The sequence below is a fragment of the Bombina bombina genome, chromosome 6 (assembly GCF_027579735.1).
Source record: "Bombina bombina isolate aBomBom1 chromosome 6, aBomBom1.pri, whole genome shotgun sequence".
NCBI lineage: Eukaryota > Metazoa > Chordata > Amphibia > Anura > Bombinatoridae > Bombina > Bombina bombina.
This window is the reverse complement of record NC_069504.1, coordinates 54,113,241-54,139,539: the sequence shown is the minus strand read 5'-3', so window position 1 is coordinate 54,139,539 and position 26,299 is coordinate 54,113,241. Positions and strand designations below refer to the sequence as shown.

The following is a 26,299-nucleotide window of genomic DNA, read 5'->3' as shown; positions in this document are numbered from 1 at the left end:
GTAATGAAGATGTGCTATAACTTAAATATGAAATGAAAATACCCCAAGCTCCGCCGTCCACTTCAAAAGCTATTTTTCTGTGAGCTAATGGTCTGAGTTGTTGTCCAATCAGCGCTCTAGCTATAACAAAAGTGCCTTAAGGCTAGAGAACAGTTCAAAGCGTTGGCTCACAAACAAAATGACTTTTGTAAGTGTGTGCAAGTAAGTTACAGCGCATCTTCATTACAACTGATGAATTTAACCCCATCTAAAATATCAACAACATTCTGGATCTGTTTTTATAATGTGGAGAGTTTACCATCACTTTAACAACAACTATGGGCACGTACAATGCAATTCTATAAAAATGCTAGAAAGTAGACGCTTATGATTTCTTTTATTATTACATGAGTTATTAGCACATACAAAGCTTAAAAGCCATAAGAAATACACAAATAAAAAACAGAGCACTCTTTGATAACATACCCAATTAATAAGTATTTGACCAATTTGGCCAACTGTCCCATCAGCTCTTGTTGCATCTCCAAGTTTAGTCAAAAATTCTGAAAAAACAAACAAACAATCGGTTAAAATCAAATTCTAACTAATTAAATGACGAAATCTGAAACGTTCCCTAGTCGTGCCCTTACCTTCATGCAAGGGAATATAGGCATCCAAATCGCCAAATATTTGTGCAAGTTCTTCCTCTGACATAATAGACAGCTTAAGCATGGGGTCATGATAGGCCTTTCTTGCCAATTTGAGATCTTCAATAAGGTCTTGCTCTCCTCTTGTCATTTCAAAAATAGCCTGTGACAAATAAGTTAAGGGTTACATGGTGACCCAGAACATACATAGCCCTTAAAGTAAACAGTAACAGCTACACAAACAATGTGTTTTATCTCCAAACTGCCTCCACACGGCAAAAATCGAGAAGTCTCGAACGTTTAAAAACAAAAACAAAAATTACAAAAAAATAATAGCTTATCAATTTGCTTAAAAGTTTAGGAAAGTCAAAACTAAACATTTTATGATTCAGACATGTAACTTTAAAGACACTTTCTAAATTAACTTCTATTTTCAAATGTATTGATCTCTAGGTACCCTTTGTTGAAAAAGAATATGTATATATCCTACACTACTGGGAGTTAGTTGGTGATTGGTAGCTAGACAAAAGACGTGTGTGATAGGCTGACTAGATGTTCTCAGCTAGCTCCCAGTAATGCACTGCTGCTCTGGAGCGGACTTTAACTATGTGTTTAACCAATTGATACCTTTGAAGGTGTAAGAACACAGTTATATACAAGCAATAGTGCTTGTATAAAAGGCTCTAACATATTAGTGCATTATCTGGTAGTACTTTTAAATCCCTTTAGAATACTAAACTCACCTCTTGCCGTTTAATTTCTTTGGTGCTTAGAGTTTCCTTCATATTGATATCTAACATCTCGGACCACAGGACACTGTTTCTCCTTTTGGGTGGGGTAGGGGCTCCCACCTTGCTGCAAGCCTTTTGTGTACTGCTTGGAGACTTGTTTTCAGTCCGCATAGTGAACGACTAGACAAGAACAAACAGGTTTTAAGCCTAAGTCAGTAGTTAAAGGGACATGAAACCCAAAAATCTTCTTTCATTATTTAGATAGAAGTGAATTTGAAACTTTTTTAAAATTGTATTCTCTTTTATTAAATTTGCTTTGTTCTCATGTTATTCGTTGTTGAAGAGATACCTAGATAGGTATCGTGCACGTGCCTGAAGCACTACATAACAGGAAATAGTGCTGCCATATAGTGCTCCTGCTAATGTATAACATTGTTGCAAAACTGCTGCCATATAGTGCTGTAGACACGTGCACACTCGTGAGCTTATACCCCAGCTTTTCAAAAAAGGATAATAAGGAAACAAAGAAAATTTAATAACAGAAGTAAATTGGAAAGTTTTTTTAAAATTGTATGTTTTGTGAATCATGAAAGAAAATGAAAAAATTGGGTTTTATGTCCCTTTTAAAGGGACATGAAACCCCAAAAAAATTTCATGATTCAGATAAAGAATACAATTTAAATCCACTTTCAAATGTACTACTATTAAATTTGCTTCATTCTCTTGGTATCCTTTGCTGAACAATCAGCATTTCGCTACTGGGAGCTAGCTGAGCACATCAAGTGAGCCAATAACAAGAGGAACACAAGTGCTGCAACCAATCAGCAGCTAGCTCCCAGCAGTGTATTGCTGATCCTGAGCCTACCTAGGAATAATTTTCAACAACAGAAACCAGTGTAAAAAGCTAATTAGATAAAAGTATTAAATTGGAAAGCTGTTTAAAATGGCATTTGGTCTCATGTCCCTTTCTATAATCTAATTTGCTTTATTCTCTTAAAATGCTTTGCTGAAAAGCATATCTAGATAGGCTCAGAAGCTGCTGATTGGTGGCTGCACACAGATGCCTCGTGTGATTGGCTTACCCATGTGTAGTACTATTTCTTAAACAAAGGATATCTAAAGAATGAAGCAAATTAGATAATAGAAGTAAATTGGAATGTTGTTTAAAAAATTGTATTCTCTATCTGAATAATGAAAGAAAAAATTTGGGTTTAATGTCCCTTTAAGAAATGTTTAGCGCTCAAGAGTTTCCTAAACAGCATCAGAATAAAGTCAGATTGTATTTGTTGTGCACATCACGGATTCTAGAAATTTGTTGTGAACTCTACATAAGCAACAAAAAGTAATTTACCTGGATGGTTTGCCCAAAACGTCTGACTGCTCCATTTCTCGAAGGGGAAATTAGGTTTGCTAAGGAGGTTACTCGCGCTAAAGGTCGCACTCGCTTATTACTTGGCTCCTAGCAAAACAAAAAGCATATTGCACTGATTAGAGTTAGCCCAAGACCATACAATTCTTTTAAGCCTCCAGCAGAGAAAATGTCAAATTCACAGGCAAGTTCCAACAATGAGCAAACATGAAATGCTAACTGGCATGTAATGAAAGTCAGACAGCATACATTTATGTCATTACTCTCGTCTGCACGCAAGTCAGATCCTATAGGGGGGACAGGTGGGGGCAGAATCTATAAGCAGATGCTCGGCTATTGAAAACATACCTATATCACTGCTTGTAGCTTTACACGTGACTGAACTGTTCAAATGTTATTTAGAATTTATTCCAAAAAGCCACCTATACACATCTAATGAGGCGTTAAGAGTTCTATCGACTCTTCCACTGTGAACAGGCTAACAATAGAAGGTTACCTGTTCCAGGCAAACAGAAATTTGAATACCTTTTTATGTGTTTTGTTGTACAATGGTTGGGGGGGGGGGGGGGGGCCCGCAACGAGAATTTGTCTAACTTAAAGAGACAGTCAACTTCAAAATTGTTATTGTTTAAAAAGATAGATAATCCCTTTATTAACCTATCCCCAGCCAACATTGTTATATTAATATACTTGTAACCTCTGTGATTGTATCAAAGCCTCTTGACAGCCCCCTGATCCCATGGCTATTATCTACAGACTTGCATTTTAGTCATTAGTGCAGTGTCATGCACAACTCCATGGGAGTGAGCACAATGTTTTATATATATATATATATATATATATATATATATATATATATATATATATATATATATATATATATGGCACACATGGATTAGCAGTGTCCTATTGTGAAAAGCTAATAAAAAAGCATGTGATAAGAGGCTGCCTGTAGTGGCTTAGACAGACAGAAATGTAGAGGTTTAAATGTTATAAAGTGTATTAATATAACAATGTTGGTTGTGCAAAGCTGGGGAATGGGTAGTAAAAGGCGTTATCTATCTTTGTAAACAATAATAATGTTGGTGTTGACTGTCCCTTTAATGGCCACAGATCTCTGCACAGTGCAAGTGAGCAGAGTATTTGAGTTAGTAGTTCTGTCCTGACAATGAGATCCAGCTAAGGTGTATGATTTATGGAAACCTGTTACAGGAATTTGCAATAAGAATCATACTTCCATTTACTTTGTACCATACAGAACTACAGATTAGAATGTCCTTTTTGTGTTAATCTAGCAATAATTAGATGACTGTTACAAATACATGCTTTATTCATCTCATGCTCTCAGCGAGTTTGGGTTCCATTTCTAAAAATAAAAAAAACCTTTATAATTACTAAAAAAAATGATTTTGCAACATCTATAAAGTCTCATATCATCTAAATAAGTCTATGATTCGTAGAATGGTAAGAAACAGTTTTCTATGGTTAGACTCCTTAAATTATCCTGGAATTCCTATTCACTGTGCAACAGGTTCAGATATCTAAGGCAGTCTTCAGATTTCCTTATTATGGGCCATATATAGCACAATAGCTTTCTATGATCTGTGACAGGTGCAGGACGTCTGCGTGGCACATCTGTGTCTGATTTACACAACACCGGCATTTGCACTAAGTCTGTCCTGACCACATTTTTTGTGTGTCCATTTAGTTAAAGACAATGAGTCACTTGTTGGACAAGATACAGTCTAATGGCCTCTGAGGACAGACATAGCAGATCTTCAACATGACAGTCAAACATTTAGTTTACACAAAGCAAGCACAAATAAGAATATATTTTGCCTGGGGCAGAATTTACATCAGGAGCCAACTACCTGGAAAAACAAAGTATAAAGCAGGGTGCAAGATCACACAGAGTTAGCAGGGCTGGGAAAAACTAGGTTTGCAGAACAGGTTTACAGTATCAAAACTACAATTATTTAACCCTTAAAACCAGAACACCTAGTTTATATTTGTGTTATAAAGAATACGAAATGGGTTATAAATGTTAAAATGAACTTAGTTTGTGGCAGGTGTGTCACTTTATATGATAGGGCTATCAAGGCACGGTGACGTAGTCTGCCAGTCAGAGTTAACCCCCTTGTTGTCTAAAAGGGTTGCAAAGCATTGCATTATATTCCACTAGGGAAAATAAGGGCTAAATGATATGGCTGGGTCACCTGCAGGTGGAAATCTAAGAACCCTGATTAACACATCTACCACTCATCTGTATGAACGCTGCAACTACTATTATCCATATAGCAGCAGTCAAAGCCAGATCTCTATAAATGCAGGAAAAAAGACCGTTTTCTAGATCATTGCAGCTAAAAAAAAAATGAGAATATATGAAAACAACAAAAAAAAACAACTAATAATACCACAAACCAAACCAAAACAAAGTTTACTTTGCACCAATGCGCAGACAACGCTTTCACCGCAGCTATAAAGGTATATAAATAAACAAGCTTGGTGTTTAAGGTGCAACCTAGCTGGTCTTGAAGAAGGTTTTGTGTCTAATACGATTTAAAACGAAAAGCTTTAGAGGAAAGTATGGTGTCTGGCAACTTGCTGCTAACTCACATGTAAGGCTTTCCTTTTTTTGAAAAACAATGTCTGATGTATTAAGTTTGTCCTTTGGAGCTATTATAGTGCCTCGTTATAGGCTTCCTAAGTCATCATTAGGTGAATGTAGTTCAACTCTCTTATAACGCTAGGACAGAGCTTTTGTGAATGCAAATACAGCAGAATAGGCTTAAAGGAAGGAAGAGAAAAAAGTGACTGAAAGCTAATGATATACTGCACTACATGCTACAGACAACCACAGAGAACTGTATTCACTAAATATGTTACAGACAACCACAGAGAACTGTATTCACTAAATATGTTACAGACAACCACAGAGAACTGTATTCACTAAATATGTTACAGACAACCACAGAGAACTGTATTCACCAAATATGTTACAGACAACCACAGAGAACTGTATTCACTAAATATGTTACAGACAACCACAGAGAACTGTATTCACTAAATATGTTACAGACAACCACAGAGAACTGTATTCACTAAATATGTTACAGACAACCACAGAGAACTGTATTCACCAAATATGTTACAGACAACCACAGAGAACTGTATTCACTAAATATGTTACAGACAACCACAGAGAACTGTATTCACTACATGCTACAGACAACCACAGAGAACTGTATTCACTACATGCTACAGACAACCACAGAGAACTGTATTCACTACATGCTACAGACAACCACAGAGAACTGTATTCACTACATGTTACAGACAACCACAGAGAACTGTATTCACTACATGCTACAGACAACCACAGAGAACTGTATTCACTACATGCTACAGACAACCACAGAGAACTGTATTCACTACATGCTACGGACAACCACAGAGAACTGTATTCACTACATGTTACAGACAACCACAGAGAACTGTATTCACTACATGCTACAGACAACCACAGAGAACTGTATTCACTACATGCTACGGACAACCACAGAGAACTGTATTCACTACATGTTACAGACAACCACAGAGAACTGTATTCACTACATGCTACAGACAACCACAGAGAACTGTATTCACTACATGCTACAGACAACCACAGAGAACTGTATTCACTACATGCTACAGACAACCACAGAGAACTGTATTCACTACATGTTACAGACAACCACAGAGAACTGTATTCACTACATGCTACAGACAACCACAGAGAACTGTATTCACTACATGCTACAGACAACCACAGAGAACTGTATTCACTACATGCTACAGACAACCACAGAACTGTATTCACTACATGCTACAGACAACCACAGAGAACTGTATTCACTACATGCTACAGACAACCACTGAACTGTATTCACTACATGCTACAGACAACCACTGAACTGTATTCACTACATGCTACAGACAACCACAGAGGACTGTATTCACTACATGCTACAGACAACCACTGAACTGTATTCACTACATGCTACAGACAACCACAGAGGACTGTATTCACTACATGCTACAGACAACCACTGAACTGTATTCACTACATGCTACAGACAACCACAGAGAACTGTATTCACTACATGCTACAGACAACCACTGAACTGTATTCACTACATGCTACAGACAACCACTGAACTGTATTCACTACATGCTACAGACAACCACAGAGGACTGTATTCACTACATGCTACAGACAACCACTGAACTGTATTCACTACATGCTACAGACAACCACAGAGGACTGTATTCACTACATGCTACAGACAACCACTGAACTGTATTCACTACATGCTACAGACAACCACAGAGAACTGTATTCACTACATGCTACAGACAACCACTGAACTGTATTCACTACATGCTACAGACAACTACAGAGAACTGTATTCACTAAATATGTTACAGACAACCACAGAGAACTGTATTCACTACATGCTACAGACAACCACAGAGAACTGTATTCACTACATGCTACAGACAACCACAGAGAACTGTATTCACTAAATATGCTACAGACAACCACAGAGAACTGTATTCACTACATGCTACAGACAACCACAGAGAACTGTATTCACTACATGCTACAGACAACCACAGAGAACTGTATTCACTACATGTTACAGACAACCACAGAGAACTGTATTCACTACATGCTACAGACAACCACAGAGAACTGTATTCACTACATGCTACAGACAACCACAGAGAACTGTATTCACTACATGCTACAGACAACCACAGAACTGTATTCACTACATGCTACAGACAACCACAGAGAACTGTATTCACTACATGCTACAGACAACCACTGAACTGTATTCACTACATGCTACAGACAACCACTGAACTGTATTCACTACATGCTACAGACAACCACAGAGGACTGTATTCACTACATGCTACAGACAACCACTGAACTGTATTCACTACATGCTACAGACAACCACAGAGGACTGTATTCACTACATGCTACAGACAACCACTGAACTGTATTCACTACATGCTACAGACAACCACAGAGAACTGTATTCACTACATGCTACAGACAACCACTGAACTGTATTCACTACATGCTACAGACAACCACTGAACTGTATTCACTACATGCTACAGACAACCACAGAGGACTGTATTCACTACATGCTACAGACAACCACTGAACTGTATTCACTACATGCTACAGACAACCACAGAGGACTGTATTCACTACATGCTACAGACAACCACTGAACTGTATTCACTACATGCTACAGACAACCACAGAGAACTGTATTCACTACATGCTACAGACAACCACTGAACTGTATTCACTACATGCTACAGACAACCACAGAGGACTGTATTCACTACATGCTACAGACAACCACTGAACTGTATTCACTACATGCTACAGACAACCACTGAACTGTATTCACTACATGCTACAGACAACCACAGAGGACTGTATTCACTACATGCTACAGACAACCACTGAACTGTATTCACTACATGCTACAGACAACCACAGATAACTGTATTTACTACATGCTACAGACAACCACAGAGAAATTAATACTGTATCATTCCTACATTGTGTGCCCAAGTCAATACAATTTCTGGAGAAAAAAAAAAAAACACTCGGAAGAAACCACTTCAAAACACCATAAATATCTACAGCCAAAAAAAGATACGAAAGCAGATTGATTCAGCAGATTAACATCTTAACCAAAACTCGCATAACGTACATACTACTGCTGGTTTGGAATTAACCAAACCGTTGTTTTAAAAAAAAAAAGTCACACTAAATTAACATAGTTGAACAGAATACTGCGGGTTATTAGAGCAGATTAAATGACATAAAGGAATGCAATAAATCCACACCAGAGAGAAATCGTTGCATACTCTCCCACACAGCTGTTAGACATAGTTCTAAGGTTGTGGAGCCAGGATAAGACACAAGATTAACTGGGGTGCCAGTGACCAATCTGATCTGGGCAACAGACATTTACTAAAAAGCATTTTGTTGGCAGAAATTTTACATTTTCATGCGTTTATAAGAAAAGCAATAAAAAAAAAAAAAACAACAACAAGCAAAAAACAACAACACCCAGTATAACTAAAGTTTTGTGCTTGGTAAACTCCACAGCCAAGTACCTTAATATTATACAAATAAAGTGACAACTTATTATTATTATTTGTTTAATAAATACTTACTTCAAATTCTTTGGACGCTTGATTCTGAACAGCTATGACCTGAATAGTCCTTTTGATTGGCAGAAGACCACCAATCTCATCATGAGCCACCATACTTTATAATAATATCCCCCTGGCAGGAGTTGCAGCTAATCCACTTTAGAGCGTGTGCTACGTTCTCATATACCAGTCTCCGGTGTGCTAGGAAACACTCACAGCTCCTTCCCATACTGCATACTTCCCTTGCTACTACTGAAGTGAGAACTGGTTACAGCTGGGACCTGATGACTCTTAAAGATGGGAGGAGCAGCTGGGCGTGTTAGTCCCTGAATACCATGTCATTTGTCTGTTGACAGCTGGCACACCTACAGCCCATGTCTCACATTACACACAACTTGTACAGACTGCTGTGTGTGCACATCTCAACCACTAACACAAAGCAGGCTGAGAGCTTTAACTTTAGCTGCACAGAAAGGCAGAATGGAAAGGGTTTTTTTTCCCCTTACAAAACTGATGCTTTCTAACAATAGCTCTGTGCTTGAAATGTTAACGTTAAAAAGGAAATCATGGGTGGCTTTAAAGAGACCTAAAACACAACTTTTGTTCTTTCATTATTTAGACAGAGAATACAATTTTTTTTAAAAAAGATTCCAATTTACCTATATTAAATTTTTTTGCTTTGCTCTCATGCTATTCTTTGTTGAAGAGATATCTATATAGGTAGCGTGCACATGCCTGAAGTACTACATGACAGGAAAAGGAAATTTATGCTTACCTGATAAATTGATTTCTTCTATGATACGACGAGTCCACGGATTCATCCTTTACTTGTGGGATACAATACCAAAGCTACAGGACACGGATGAACGAGAGGGACAAGACAGATACCTAAACGGAAGGCACCACTGCTTGATGAACTTTTCTCCCAAAAATAGCCTCCGAAGAAGCAAAAGTATCAAATTTGGAAAATTTGGAAAAGGTATGAAGGGAAGACCAAGTCGCGGCCTTACAAATCTGTTCAACAGAAGCATCGTTTTTAACAGCCCATGTGGAAGCCACCGCTCTAGTGGAATGAGCTGTAATTTTTTTAGGGGGCTGCTGTCCAGCAGTCTCGTATGACAAATGGATGATGCTTTTCAGCCAAAAAGAAAGAGGTAGCCGTAGCTTTTTGACCCCTACGCTTTCCAGAATAGACAACAAACAGAGAAGATGTTTGATGGAAATCCTTGGTCGCTTGCAAGTAAAACTTCAAGGCACGAAGTAACAGACGCTCCTTCTTAGAAGAAGGATTAGGACACAGAGAAGGAACAATTTCCTGATTAATATTCTTATTTGAAATAACCTTAGGAAGAAATCCAGGTTTGGTACGCAAAACCACCTTATCAGAATGGAAGATAAGATAAGGCGAGTCGCATTGTAACGCAGATAGCTCAGAAACTCTTCGAGCAGAAGAGATAGCAACTAAAAATAGAACTTTCCAAGATTGAACTTTAATATCTATGGAATGCATGGGTTCAAATGGAACCCCTTGAAGAACATTCAGAACTAAATTCAAACTCCATGACGGAGCAACAGGTTTAATTCTAACCAAAGCCTGACAAAACGACTGAACGTCTGGAACATCTGCCAGACGCATGTGTAGTAAGATTGACAAAGCAGAAATCTGTCCCGTTAAGGAACTAGCTGATAACCCCTTCTCTAATCCTTCTTGGAGAAAGGACAAAATCCTAGGAATCCTGATCTTACTCCATAAGTAGCCTTTGGATTTGCACCAATAAAGATATTTATGCCATATCTTATGGTAAATTTTCCTAGTTACAGGCTTTCTAGCCTGAATCAAGGTGTCAGTGACCGACTCAGAGAAACCCAGCTTAGATAAAATCAAGCGTTCAATCTCCAGGCAGTCAGCCGCAGAAGAAACTAGATTTGGATTTTGGAACGGACCCTGAATGAGAAGGTCCTGTCTCAGAGGCAGTTTCCACGGTGGCAGAGATGACATTTCCACCAGATCTGCATACCAAGTCCTGCGTGGCCACGTAGGCGCTATCAAGATTACCGAAGCCTTCTCCTGTTTGATTCTGGCAATCAGACGAGGCAGGAGAGGAAAAGGAGGAAACACATAAACCAGGTTGAACGACTACGGTACTGCTAGAGCATCTATACATTGCCGCTACCATTAGTCCAATTAACTCCATACACTGCGCAATTGTCGGCCGAGGAATGGAATGAAGTGTTCGGCAAGTGGTTAAGATTTTTGATTTTCTGACCTCCGTCAGAAAAATCTTCATGTCTACCGAGTCTATCAGAGTTCCTAGGAATGGAACTCTTGTTAGAGGAACAAGTGAACTCTTATGTTCACCTTCCACCCGTGAGATCTTAGAAAAGCCAACACGATGTCCATGTGAGATTTGGCTAAATGGTAAGTTGACACCTGAATCAAGATATCGTCCAGATAGGGCACCACTGCTATGCCCCGCGGCCTTAGCACCACCAGAAGAGACCCTAGCACCTTTGTGAAAATTCTGGGAGCTGTGGCCAACCCGAAGGGAAGAGCCACAAACTGGTAATGTTTGTCCAGGAAGGCAAACCTGAGGAACTGGTGATGATCTTTTTGGATAGGAATGTGAAGATACACATTCTTCAAATCCACGGTGGTCATATATTGACCCTCCTGGATCATTGGTAAAATTGTTCGAATGGTCTCCATCTTGAAGGATGGGACTCTGAGAAATTTGTTTAGAATCTTGAGATCTAAAATCGGTCTGAAAGTTCCCTCTTTTTTGGGAACCACGAACAGATTTGAGTAAAACCCCTGACCCTGTTCTACTTTTGGAACTGGGCAGCTTACTCCCATGGCATATAGGTCTTCTACACAGCGTAAGAACGCCTCTCTTTTTGTCTGGTTTACAGACAAACGTGAAAGATGAAATCTCCCCCTTGGGAGAGAATCTTTGAATTCTAGCCGATACCCCTGGGTCACGATTTCTAATGCCCAGGAATCCTGAACATCTCTTGCCCAAGCCTTGGCGAAGAGAGAAAGTCTGCCTCCTACTAGATCCGGTCCCGGATCGGGGGCTGCCCCTTCATGCTGTCTTGGTAGCAGCAGCGGGCTTTTTGGCCTGTTTATCTTTAACATTTTATCACCTCTTTCACTTTACCCTTCCTATTACTTAGAGTAGGCAAAGAGAATGAATGGGGGAGTGGAGTCAAGGGAGGAGCTATATAGACAGCTCTGCTGTGGTGCTCTTGCCACTTCCTGTTAGCAGGAGGATAATATCCCACAAGTAAAGGATGAATCCGTGGACTCGTCGTATCTTATAGAAGAAATAGTGCTGCCATCTAGTGCTCTTGCTAATGTATAACATTGTTGCAAAACTTATGTCATATAGTACTGCAGACACGTGCACACTCCTGAGCTTGTATGCCTGCTTTTCAACAAAGGATACAAAGAAAATTTGAAAAAAGTTAATTAAAACGTTGCTTGAAATGGTATGTTCCATCTAAATCATGAAAGAAAATATTTTGGTTTTATGTCCCTTTAATAAAATGTATACTCTGAGGATAGTTATGCAGATGTACAGTGTGCTGAATGCTTCCATAGTGACTGAAATGCTGCTACCTCGTCACATAACTACACACTGAAATGCTGCTACCTCGTCACATAACTACACACTGAAATGCTGCTACCTCGTCACACAACTACACACTGAAATGCTGCTACCTCGTCACACAACTACACACTGAAATGCTGCTACCTCGTCACACAACTACACACTGAAAAGTAAATTTATGCTTACCTGATTAATTGATTTCTTTTTACGATATGAAGAGTCCACGGATTTCATCCTTACTTGTGGGATATTAACCTCCTGCTAACAGGAAGTGGCAAAGAGCACCACAGCAGAGCTGTATATATATATATAGCCCCTCCCTTCCCCTCCACCCTCAGTCATTCGACCGAAGGTTTAGGAAGAGAAAAGGAAAGGCTAAAAGATGCAGAGGTGACTAAAGTTTACAAAAAAATAAATAAACCTGTCTTAAAAAGAACAGGGTGGGCCGTGGACTCGTCATATCGTAAAAGAAATCAATTTATCAGGTAAGAATAAATGTACTTTTCTTTTACAAAGATATGACGAGTCCACGGATTTCATCCTTACTTGTGGGATACCAATACCAAAGCAAAAGGACACGGATGAAAGGGAGGGACAAGACAGGAACCTAAACATAAGGCACCACTGCTTGAAGAACCTTTCTCCCAAAAATAGCCTCAGAAGAAGCAAAAGTATCAAATTTGTAAAATTTGGAAAAAGTATGAAGGGATGACCAAGTCACAGCCTTACAAATCTGTTCAACATAAGCATCGTTTTTAAAAGCCCATGTGGAAGCCACAGCCCTAGTAGAATGAGCCGTAATTCTTTCAGGAGGCTGCTGTCCAGCAGTCTCATATGCCAGGCGGATGATACTTCTCAGCCAAAAAGAAAGAGAGGTAGCCGTAGCTTTCTGACCCCTACGCTTTCCAGGATAAATAATGAATAATGAAGATGATTGACGGAAATCCTTGGTTGCCTGTAAGTAAAACTTCAAGGCACAGACCACGTCCAGATTATGTAACAGACGCTCCTTCTTGGAAGGATTAGGACACAATGAAGGAACAACAATTTCTTGATTAATGTTCTTATTTGAAACAACCTTAGGAAGAAATCCAGGTTTGGTACGTAAAACCACCTTATCAGAATGAAATATAAGATAAGGCGAATCACATTGTAACGCTGAAAGCTCAGAAACTCTTCGAGCAGAAGAAAAAGCAACTAAAAATAGAACTTTCCAAGAAGAATTTAATATCTATGGAATGCATGGGTTCAAACGGAACCCCTTGAAGAACTCTAAGAACTAAATTCAAACTCCAGGGAGGAGTAATAGGTCTAAACACAGGCTTAATTCTAGTTAAAGACTGACAAAAAGACTGAACATCCGGCATATTCAGCCATTCTGATATAACAGGTCTCCTCAGAAAAAAGCCTGAACATACCTCAATGCTTATAGCATGCAGCTGTTCTCCATTCTGAAGATGTCTTACACTACCTTCAGCACTCTGTGGGAACCAATGTGGATCTTAGTTACGTCTGCTAAGATCATCAACCTCAGGGCAGAAAACTTCTTCCATATCCCCCTGAGGAAAATAGTACACACCGGTACCATTTGAAAATAAAAAACTTCTTGATTGAAGAAACTAAGACTAACACCTCACTTTACCTCTTCCTAGTATAACACAGGCAAAGAGAATGACTGGGGGTGAAGGGGAATGGAGGGGCTATATATACAGCTCTGCTGTGGTGCTCTTTGCCACTTCCTGTTAGCAGGAGGTTAATATCCCACAAGTAAGGATGAAATCCGTGGACTCATCATATCGTTGTAAAAGAAATGCTGCTACCTCGTCACATAACTACACACTGAAATGCTGCTACCTCGTCACATAACTACACACTGAAATGCTGCTACCGCGTCACATAACTACACACTGAAATGCTGCTACCGCGTCACATAACTACACACTGAAATGCTGCTACCTCGTCACATAACTACACACTGAAATGCTGCTACCTCGTCACATAACTACACACTGAAATGCTGCTACCTCGTCACATAACTACACACTGAAATGCTGCTACCTCGTCACATAACTACACACTGAAATGCTGCTACCTCGTCACATAATTACACACTGAAATGCTGCTACCTCGCCACATAACTACACACTGAAATGCTGCTACCTCGTCACATAACTACACACTGAAATGCTGCTACCTCGTCACATAACTACACACTGAAATGCTGCTACCTCGTCATATAACTACACACTGAAATGCTGCTACCTCGTCATATAACTACACACTGAAATGCTGCTACCTCGTCACACAACTACACACTGAAATGCTGCTACCTCGTCACATAACTACACACTGAAATGCTGCTACCTCGTCATATAACTACACACTGAAATGCTGCTACCTCATCATATAACTACACACTGAAATGCTGCTACCTCGTCACACAACTACACACTGAAATGCTGCTACCTCGTCACACAACTACACACTGAAATGCTGCTACCTCGTCACATAACTACACACTGAAATGCTGCTACCTCGTCACATAACTACACACTGAAATGCTGCTACCTCGTCACATAACTACACACTGAAATGCTGCTACCTCGTCACATAACTACACACTGAAATGCTGCTACCTCGTCACATAACTACACACTGAAATGCTGCTACCTCGTCACATAACTACACACTGAAATGCTGCTACCTCGTCACATAACTACACACTGAAATGCTGCTACCTTGTCACATAACTACACACTGAAATGCTGCTACCTTGTCACATAACTACACACTGAAATGCTGCTACCTCGTAACATAACTACACACTGAAATGCTGCTACCTCGTAACATACATTCCCCTTAATAGGTTCTCTTTGCTCTGAGTCTACATATTAGCCATTATGTGCCTCATCTTCCCTGAAACCATTAAACGGGATAAGAATGTAAAAAAGTAAGTTACATGATTCAGATAGAGAATGTAATTCTAAGACTTATATTCACTTCTATTATAACATTTACTTTGTTATCTCTATATCCTTTGTTGAAAAGCATATGTACATATCCTTGGTGCACTACTGGGAGCTAGCTGGTGAGTGATTGGTGGATACACAAAAAACATAATTTATGCTTACCTGATAAATGTATTTCTCTTGTAGTGTATCCAGTCCACGGATCATCCATTACTTATGGAATATATTCTCCTTCCCAACAGGAAGCTGCAAGAGTCCACCCACAGCAAAGCTGCTATATAGCTCCTCCCCTAACTGCCATATTCAGTCATTCGACCGAAAACATGCAGAGAAAGGAAAAACCATAGGGTGCAGTGGTGACTGTAGTTCAAATGAAAAAATTACCTGTCTTAAAGTGACAGGGCGGGCCGTGGACTGGATACACTACAAGAGAAATAAATTTATCAGGTAAGCATAAATTATGTTTTCTCTTGTTAAGTGTATCCAGTCCACGGATCATCCATTACTTATGGAATACCAATACCAAAGCTAAAGTACACGGATGATGGGAGGGACAAGGCAGGTACTTAAACGGAAGTTACCACTGCCTGTAAAAAACCCTTTCTCCCAAAAATAGCCTCCGAAGAAGCAAGGTATCAAATTTGTTAAATTTGAAAAGTATGAAGCGCAGACCAAGACTCCGTCTTGTAAATCTGTTCAACAGAAGCCACATTTAAAAAAGGCCCAAGTGAAAACCACAGCTCTAGTAGAATGAGCTGTAATCCCTTCAGGAGGCTGCTGTCCAGCAGTCTCATAAGCTAAATTAATTATGCTTTTTAACCAAAAAGACAGAGAGGCTGCTGAAGTCTTTTGACCTCTCCTCTGTCCAGAATAGACAACAAACAAGGTGAACGTTTGATGAAAACTGTAGTAGCTTGTAAGTAAAACTTTAAAGCACAAACCACGTCCAATATTGTGTAATAGATGTTCCTTCTTTGAGGAAGGATTAGGATACAAGCATGGAACAACTATCTCTTGAGTGATGTACTTGTTAGATACCACCTTAGGAAAAAACCCAGGTTGGTACTACCTTATCCGTACGAAGGACCAGATAAAGAGAATCACATTGTAACACAGATAACTTGGAGACTCTACGAGTCGAGGAATTAGCTACCCAAAAGGAACTTTCCAAGATAAAGATTGATATCTATGGAACAAAAAAGGTTCAAACGGAACTTCTTGAAGAACCTTAAGAATCAGGTTTAAGCTCCATGGCGGAGCAACAGTTTTAAACACAGGCTTGGATCTAACCAAAGCCTGACCAAATGCCTGAACGTCTAGAATACCTGCCAGACGCTTGTGCAAAAAAATAGACAGAGTAAAAATCTGTCCCCTTTTAAGGAATTAGCTGACAACCCTTTTCTCAAAAACATCTTGGAGAAAAGATAATATCCTGGGAATCCAGACTTTACTCCATGAGTAACCCTTGGATTCATAACAATCAGATATTTACACCATATCTATGTTCAATTTTCCTAGAGACAGGCTTTCATGTCTGTATTAAGGTATCAATGATTGACTCGGAGAAGCCATGCTTTGATAACATCAAGCGTTCAGTCTCCAGGCAGTCCATCTCAGATTGATTCTATTTAGATGGTTGAAAGGACCCTGAGGTAGAGGGACCTGTCTCTGAAGCAGAGACCGTGATGGAAAGGATGACATGTCCACCAGATCTGCATACCAGGTCCTGCGTGGCTACGCAGGCGCTGTCAAAAACACCAAAGCCCTCTCCTGCTTGGTCTTGACCTCCGGAGGAAATCCCACTCCCCCGGAAGAAAAGTCTGACGACTTAGAAAATCCACCTCCCAGTTCTCAACACCTGGGATATGGATAGCTGATAGACAAGAGTGAGTCTCTGTCCAGTAAATTATTGTAAGACTTCTAACATCGCTAGGGAACTTCTGTTCCCCCTTGATGGCTGATGTAAGCCACAGTCATGTATATTGTCCGACTGAGTATGATGTACCTCAGAGTTGCTAACTGAGGCCAAGTCTGAAGAGCATGGAATATCACTCCCAGTTCCAGAATATTTATTAGAAGGAGGGTCTCCTCCTAAGTCCACTATCCCTGAGCCTTCAGGGAGTTCCAGACTGCATCCCAACCTAAAAGGCTGGCATCTATTGTAACAATTGTCCCATCTGACCTGCGGAAGGTCATACCCTTGGACAGATGGACCCGACATAGTCACCAGAGAAGAGAATCTCTGGTCTCTTGGTCCAGGTTTAACAGGGGGACAAATCTGTGTAATCCCCGTTCCTCTGACTGAGCATGCATAGTTGCAGCGGTCTGAAATGTAGACGTGCAAACGGTACTATGTCCCTTGCCGCTACCATTAAGCCGATTTCATTCATGTACTGAGCCACCGAAGGGCGCGGATGGGATGGAAAAAAAAAACACGGCAGAAATTTAGAAACTTTGACAACCTGGACTCCGTCAGGTAAATTTTCATTTCTACAGAATCTATCAGAGTCCCTAGGAGGGAAACCCTTGAGATTGGGGATAGAGAACTCTTTCCTTGTTCACTTTCCACCCATGTGATCTCAGAAATGCCAGTACTACGTCCGTATGAGACTGGGCAATTTGGATGTTTGACGCCTGTATCAGGATGTCGTCTAAATAAGGGGCCACTTCTATGCCCCGCGGTCTAAGGACCGCCAAAGCGACCCCAGAACCTCCATAAAGATTCTTGGGGCTGTAGATATCCCAAAGGAAAGAGCTACAAACTGGTAATGCCTGTCTAGAAAGGCAAACCTGAAAAACGATGGTGATCTTTATGCATCACAATGTGAGGATAAGCATCCTTCAAATCCATTGTAGTCCTCTATTGACTCTCCTGGATCATAGTTAAGATGGTACGAATAGTTTCCATCTTAAATGACGGAATTCTGAGGAATTTGTTTAAGATCTTTAGATCCAAAATAGGTCTGAAGGTTCCCTCTCCTTGGGAACCACAAACAGATTTGAGTAAAAACTCTGTCCCTGTTCCTCTCTTGGAACTGGATGGATCTCGTACACAATGTAAGAATGCCTCCTTTATCTGGTTTGCAGATAATTGTGAAAGGCGAAATCTCCCCTTTTTTTGGGGGGGAATCTTTGAAATCCAGAAGATATCTCTGGGATATAAATTCCAATGCCTAGGGATCCTGGGCATCTCTTGCCCACGCCTGGGCAAAGAATGAAAGTCTGCCCCCTATAGGATCCGTTACCGGATAGGGGTCCGTTCCTTCATGCTGCCTTAGAGGCAGCAGCAGGCTCCTTGGCCTGCTTATCTTTGTTCCAGGTCCGATTGTCTCCAGACCGCCTTGGACTGAGCAAAAATTCCCTCTTGTTTTGCCTTAGAGGAAGAGGATGCCACACCTGCCCTGAAGTTTTTAAAAGGTACGAAAATTAGACTTTTTTTTTTTTTTTTGCCCTTGATTTAGACCTATCCTGAGGAAGGGCATGACCTTTTCCTCCAGTGATATAAGCAATAATCTCCTTCAAACCAGGCCCGAATAGGGTCTGCCCCTTGAAGGGAAGTTAAGTAGCTTATTTATTAAAGTCACGACAGCTGACCATGATATAAGCCATAGCGCTCTGCGCGCCAGTATAGTAAAAAACAGAATTCTTAGCCGTTAGTCTAGTCAAATGAACAAGGCATCAGAAAACAAAGGAATTGGCTAGCATAAGCTTGTCAAATATATTCATCCAATGGAGTCGCTTAACTGTAAAGCCTCATCAAGAGACTCAACCCAGAACGCCGCAGCAGCAGTGACAGAAGCAATGTATGCAAGGGGCTGCAGGATAAAACCCTGTTGAATAAACATTTTTTATCCATTGGATCTAAAAAGCACAACTGTCCTCGTCAGAGGTAGTGGTACGCTTAGCTAGAGTAGAAACTCTTCTCTCCACCTTAGAAACTGTCTGCCAGAAGTCCCGTGTGGTGGTAACTATTAGAAAACATTCTTCTAAAAAATAGGAGGGGGAAGAGAACGGCACACCTGGTCTATCCCATTCCTTATTAAAAAAATTTTTTAGTAAACCTCTTTAGGTATTGGAAAAACATCAGTACACACCGGCACTGCATATTATTTATCCAGTCTACACAATTTCTCTGGCCCTGCGATTGTACACATTCATTCAGAGCAGCCAAAGCCTCCCTGAGCAACAAGTGGAGGTTCTCAAGCATAAATTTTAAATGTAGAAATATCAGAATCAGGTTAAATCATCTTCCCTGAGTCAAAAAAAAAATAATCACCCACAGACTAAGCATATTGTGAGGTAGTATCATACATGGTTCTTAAAGCGTCTGTATGCTCTGTATCTACCCCCAGAGCTAACTGCTTTCCTTTAATTTCAGGTAGTCTGACTAATACTGCTGCCAGAATATTATTCACCACCTTTGCCATGTCTTGTAAAATAAACGCTATGGGCGCCCTTGATGTACTTGGCGCCATTTGAGCGTGAGTCCCTGAAGCGGGAGTCGAAGGGTCTGACACGTGGGGAGAGTTAGTCGGCATAACTTTCCCCTCGACAGAATCCCCTGGTAAAGAAACACTATGGGTGCCCTTGATGTACTTGGCGCCATTTGAGCGGGAGTCCCTAAAGCGGGAGTCAAAAGGTCTGACACGTGGGGAGAGTTAGTCGGCATAACTACCCCCACGACAGAATCCTCTGGTGATAATGTTTTTAAAGACAAAAAATGATCTTTATTGTTTAACATGAAATCAGTACATCTGGTACACATTCTAAGATGGGGTTCCACCATGGCTTTAAAACATAATGAGCACAGAGCTTCCTCTATGTCAGACATGTTAGAACAGACTAATAATGAGACTAGTAAGCTTGGAAAACACTTTAAATCAAGTTAACAAGCAAATATATAAAACGTTACTGTGCCTTTAAGAGAAACAAATTTTGCCAAAATTTGAAATAACAGTGAAAAAAAGGCAGTTAAACTAACAAAATTTTTACAGTGTATGTAACAAGTTAGCAGAGCATTGCACCCACTTGCAAATGGATGATTAACCCCTTAATACAAAAAACAGATTAACAAAACGAAAAATATGTTTTAAACAGTCATAACAGCTCCTACTTTTGAAGCCCTTTTGAGCCCTTCAGAGATGTCCTATAGCATGCAGGGGACTGCTGAGGGAAGCTGAATGTCACTGTTTGTAATTTTAACTGCACCAACTGTAACTTTTATACTATAACAGTGGAAATTGTTTCTATGCAAAATTTAAGCCAGCCATGTGGAAAAAACTTAGGCCCCAATAAGTTTTATCACCAAACATATGTTAAAAAACGATTAAACATGCCAGCAAACGTTTTAAAACACATTTTTACAAGAGTATGTATCTCTATTAATAAGCCTGATACCAGTCGCTATCGCTGCATTTAAGGCTTTACTTACATTACTTCGGTATCAGCAGTATTTTCTTAGTCAATTCCATTCCTAGAAAAATATTTTACTGCACATACCTTATCTGCAGGAAAACCTGCACGCCATTCCCCCTCTGAAGTACCTCACTCCTCAGAATGTGTGAGAACAGCAAATGGATCTTAGTTACGTCTGCTAAGATCATAGAAAAACGCAGGCAGATTCTTCTTCCAAATACTGCCTGAGATAAACAGCACACTCCGGTGCCATTTAAAAATAACAAACTTTTGATTGAAGAATAAACTAAGTAGAAAGCACCACAGACTCTCACAACCTCCTATCTATGTTGAGGCTTGCAAGAGAATGACTGAATATGGCAGTTAGGGGAGGAGCTATATAGCAGCTTTGCTGTGGGTGGACTCTTGCAGCTTCCTGTTGGGAAGGAGAATATATTCCATAAGTAATGGATGATCCGTGGACTGGATACACTTAAGAGAAACCTCTTGTCATTAGTTCATCAGATGTGTTCAGCTAGTTCCCAGTAGTGCATTGCTGCTCTGGAGCGCACTTTAATCTGTGTGTTTAATAGGGATGTGCATTCCTCTTATTCGGCAGCAGACAAATGCAAAATGGTGCCACCAGTGGCCTTCAGAGATTTCTTATTGTGAAAATACAACACACTAAGATCTGGGTTTGCATATATCAGTGTTTTGCACTTTAACAAGAATAAATCCAGCTCCGAAACCCGCCAAATGCTGCTGGTGGTAGCCATATTAGTCATTTGTTTGATGCACGTCCCTAGTGTTTAACCTATTTGCAGATGTTAAACATAGTTCTATACAAGCATTTGTGCAATAATAAAATGAGCTAACATAAAACAGAATTTATGTTTACCTGATAAATTACTTTCTCCAACGGTGTGTCCGGTCCACGGCGTCATCCTTACTTGTGGGATATTCTCTTCCCCAACAGGAAATGGCAAAGAGCCCAGCAAAGCTGGTCACATGATCCCTCCTAGGCTCCGCCTTCCCCAGTCATTCGACCGACGTAAAGGAGGAATATTTGCATAGGAGAAATCATATGATACCGTGGTGACTGTAGTTAAAGAAAATAAATTATCAGACCTGATTAAAAAACCAGGGCGGGCCGTGGACCGGACACACCGTTGGAGAAAGTAATTTATCAGGTAAACATAAATTCTGTTTTCTCCAACATAGGTGTGTCCGGTCCACGGCGTCATCCTTACTTGTGGGAACCAATACCAAAGCTTTAGGACACGGATGAAGGGAGGGAGCAAATCAGGTCACCTAAATGGAAGGCACCACGGCTTGCAAAACCTTTCTCCCAAAAATAGCCTCAGAAGAAGCAAAAGTATCAAACTTGTAAAATTTGGTAAAAGTGTGCAGTGAAGACCAAGTCGCTGCCTTACATATCTGATCAACAGAAGCCTCGTTCTTGAAGGCCCATGTGGAAGCCACAGCCCTAGTGGAATGAGCTGTGATTCTTTCAGGAGGCTGCCGTCCGGCAGTCTCATAAGCCAATCTGATGATGCTTTTAATCCAAAAAGAGAGAGAAGTAGAAGTTGCTTTTTGACCTCTCCTTTTACCAGAATAAACAACAAACAAGGAAGATGTTTGTCTAAAATCCTTTGTAGCATCTAAATAGAATTTTAGAGCGCGAACAACATCCAAATTGTGCAACAAATGTTCCTTCTTTGAAACTGGATTCGGACACAAAGAAGGCACGACTATCTCCTGGTTAATGTTTTTGTTAGAAACAACTTTCGGAAGAAAACCAGGTTTAGTACGTAAAACCACCTTATCTGCATGGAACACCAGATAAGGAGGAGAACACTGCAGAGCAGATAATTCTGAAACTCTTCTAGCAGAAGAAATTGCAACCAAAAACAAAACTTTCCAAGATAATAACTTAATATCAACGGAATGTAAGGGTTCAAACGGAACCCCCTGAAGAACTGAAAGAACTAAATTGAGACTCCAGGGAGGAGTCAAAGGTTTGTAAACAGGCTTGATTCTAACCAGAGCCTGAACAAAGGCTTGAACATCTGGCACAGCTGCCAGCTTTTTGTGAAGTAACACAGACAAGGCAGAAATCTGTCCCTTCAAGGAACTTGCAGATAATCCTTTCTCCAATCCTTCTTGAAGAAAGGATAGAATCTTAGGAATTTTTACCTTGTCCCAAGGGAATCCTTTAGATTCACACCAACAGATATATTTTTTCCATATTTTGTGGTAAATTTTTCTAGTTACAGGCTTTCTGGCCTGAACAAGAGTATCAATAACAGAATCTGAGAACCCTCGCTTTGATAAGATCAAGCGTTCAATCTCCAAGCAGTCAGTTGGAGTGAGACCAGATTCGGATGTTCGAACGGACCTTGAACAAGAAGGTCTCGTCTCAAAGGTAGCTTCCATGGTGGAGCCGATGACATATTCACCAGGTCTGCATACCAAGTCCTGCGTGGCCACGCAGGAGCTATCAAGATCACCGATGCCCTCTCCTGATTGATCCTGGCTACCAGCCTGGGGATGAGAGGAAACGGCGGGAATACATAAGCTAGTTTGAAGGTCCAAGGTGCTACTAGTGCATCTACTAGAGTCGCCTTGGGATCCCTGGATCTGGACCCGTAGCAAGGAACCTTGAAGTTCTGACGAGAGGCCATCAGATCCATGTCTGGAATGCCCCACAGTTGAGTAATGTGGGCAAAGATTTCCGGATGGAGTTCCCACTCCCCCGGATGTAATGTCTGACGACTCAGAAAATCCGCTTCCCAATTTTCCACTCCTGGGATGTGGATTGCAGACAAGTGGCAGGAGTGAGTCTCCGCCCATTGAATGATTTTGGTCACTTCTTCCATCGCCAGGGAACTCCTTGTTCCCCCCTGATGGTTGATGTACGCAACAGTCGTCATGTTGTCTGATTGAAACCGTATGAACTTGGCCTTTGCTAGCTGAGGCCAAGCCTTGAGAGCATTGAGTATCGCTCTCAGTTCCAGAATATTTATCGGTAGAAGAGATTCTTCCCGAGACCAAAGACCCTGAGCTTTCAGGAGTCCCCAGACCGCGCCCCAGCCCATCAGACTGGCGTCGGTCGTAACAATGACCCACTCTGGTCTGCGGAAGCTCATCCCCTGTGACAGGTTGTCCAGGGACAGCCACCAACGGAGTGAATCTCTGGTCCTCTGATTTACTTGTATCGTCGGAGACAAGTCTGTATAGTCCCCATTCCACTGACTGAGCATGCACAGTTGTAATGGTCTTAGATGAATGCGCGCAAAAGGAACTATGTCCATTGCCGCTACCATCAAACCTATTACTTCCATGCACTGCGCTATGGAAGGAAGAGGAACGGAATGAAGTATTTGACAAGAGTTTAGAAGTTTTGTTTTTCTGGCCTCTGTCAGAAAAATCCTCATTTCTAAGGAGTCTATTATTGTTCCCAAGAAGGGAACCCTCGTTGACGGAGATAGAGAACTCTTTTCTACGTTCACTTTCCATCCGTGAGATCTGAGAAAGGCCAGGACAATGTCCGTGTGAGCCTTTGCTAGAGGAAGGGACGACGCTTGAATCAGAATGTCGTCCAAGTAAGGTACTACTGCAATGCCCCTTGGTCTTAGCACCGCTAGAAGGGACCCTAGTACCTTTGTGAAAATCCTTGGAGCAGTGGCTAATCCGAACGGAAGTGCCACGAACTGGTAATGTTTGTCCAGGAATGCGAACCTTAGGAACCGATGATGTTCCTTGTGGATAGGAATATGTAGATACGCATCCTTTAAATCCACCGTGGTCATGAATTGACCTTCCTGGATGGAAGGAAGAATTGTTCGAATGGTTTCCATTTTGAACGATGGAACCTTGAGAAACTTGTTTAGGATCTTGAGATCTAAGATTGGTCTGAACGTTCCCTCTTTTTTGGGAACTACGAACAGATTGGAGTAGAACCCCATCCCTTGTTCTCCTAATGGAACAGGATGAATCACTCCCATTTTTAACAGGTCTTCTACACAATGTAAGAATGCCTGTTTTTTTATGTGGTCTGAAGACAATTGAGACCTGTGGAACCTCCCCCTTGGGGGAAGCCCTTTGAATTCCAGAAGATAACCTTGGGAGACTATTTCTAGCGCCCAAGGATCCAGAACATCTCTTGCCCAAGCCTGAGCGAAGAGAGAGAGTCTGCCCCCCACCAGATCCGGTCCCGGATCGGGGGCCAACATCTCATGCTGTCTTGGTAGCAGTGGCAGGTTTCTTGGCCTGCTTTCCCTTGTTCCAGCCTTGCATTGGTCTCCAGGCTGGCTTGGCTTGAGAAGTATTACCCTCTTGCTTAGAGGACGTAGCACTTGGGGCTGGTCCGTTTCTACGAAAGGGACGAAAATTAGGTTTATTTTTGGCCTTGAAAGACCTATCCTGAGGAAGGGCGTGGCCCTTGCCCCCAGTGATATCAGAGATAATCTCTTTCAAGTCAGGGCCAAACAGCGTTTTCCCCTTGAAAGGAATGTTAAGCAATTTGTTCTTGGAAGACGCATCCGCTGACCAAGATTTTAACCAAAGCGCTCTGCGCGCCACAATAGCAAACCCAGAATTTTTCGCCGCTAACCTAGCCAATTGCAAAGTGGCGTCTAGGGTGAAAGAATTAGCCAATTTAAGAGCACGGATTCTGTCCATAATCTCCTCATAAGAAGGAGAATTACTAGTGATCGCCTTTTCTAGCTCATCGAACCAGAAACACGCGGCTGTAGTGACAGGGACAATGCATGAAATTGGTTGTAGAAGGTAACCTTGCTGAACAAACATCTTTTTAAGCAAACCTTCTAATTTTTTATCCATAGGATCTTTGAAAGCACAACTATCTTCTATGGGTATAGTGGTGCGTTTGTTTAGAGTAGAAACCGCCCCCTCGACCTTGGGAACTGTCTGCCATAAGTCCTTTCTGGGGTCGACCATAGGAAACAATTTTTTAAATATGGGGGGAGGGACGAAAGGTATACCGGGCCTTTCCCATTCTTTATTTACAATGTCCGCCACCCGCTTGGGTATAGGAAAAGCTTCGGGGGGCCCCGGGACCTCTAGGAACTTGTCCATTTTACATAGTTTCTCTGGGATGACCAAATTCTCACAATCATCCAGAGTGGATAACACCTCCTTAAGCAGAGCGCGGAGATGTTCAGCTTGTTGAGAAATTTTCCCTGAATCTGAAATTTCTCCCTCAGACAAAACCTCCCTGGCCCCCTCAGACTGGTGTAGGGGCCCTTCAGAAACAATATCATCAACGTCCTCATGCTCTTCAGTATTTTCTAAAACAGAGCAGTCGCGCTTTCGCTGATAAGTGGGCATTTTGGCTAAA

The 26,299-nt window shown here is 41.1% G+C and overlaps 1 protein-coding gene across 2 annotated transcripts in view; it reads right to left on the bottom strand.

The window, feature by feature from the left end:
• NET1 (neuroepithelial cell transforming 1) overlaps positions 1 to 26,299 on the bottom strand; it is a 152,489-nt gene that overhangs the window by 6,133 nt on the left and 120,057 nt on the right. The window contains exons 1-5 of one of the 2 annotated variants that reach the window (XM_053716404.1): positions 8,985 to 9,215; positions 2,709 to 2,816; positions 1,370 to 1,537; positions 630 to 789; positions 466 to 542 (exon numbers count right to left, since the gene is read on the bottom strand). In XM_053716404.1, the coding sequence (XP_053572379.1) occupies positions 466 to 542; positions 630 to 789; positions 1,370 to 1,537; positions 2,709 to 2,816; positions 8,985 to 9,077 (606 nt within the window). In that variant the 5' untranslated portion in view covers positions 9,078 to 9,215. Of the gene's footprint in view, positions 1 to 465; positions 543 to 629; positions 790 to 1,369; positions 1,538 to 2,708; positions 2,817 to 8,984; positions 9,216 to 26,299 lie in introns of those variants that run through there. The other variant, XM_053716405.1, reaches the window with a different exon arrangement.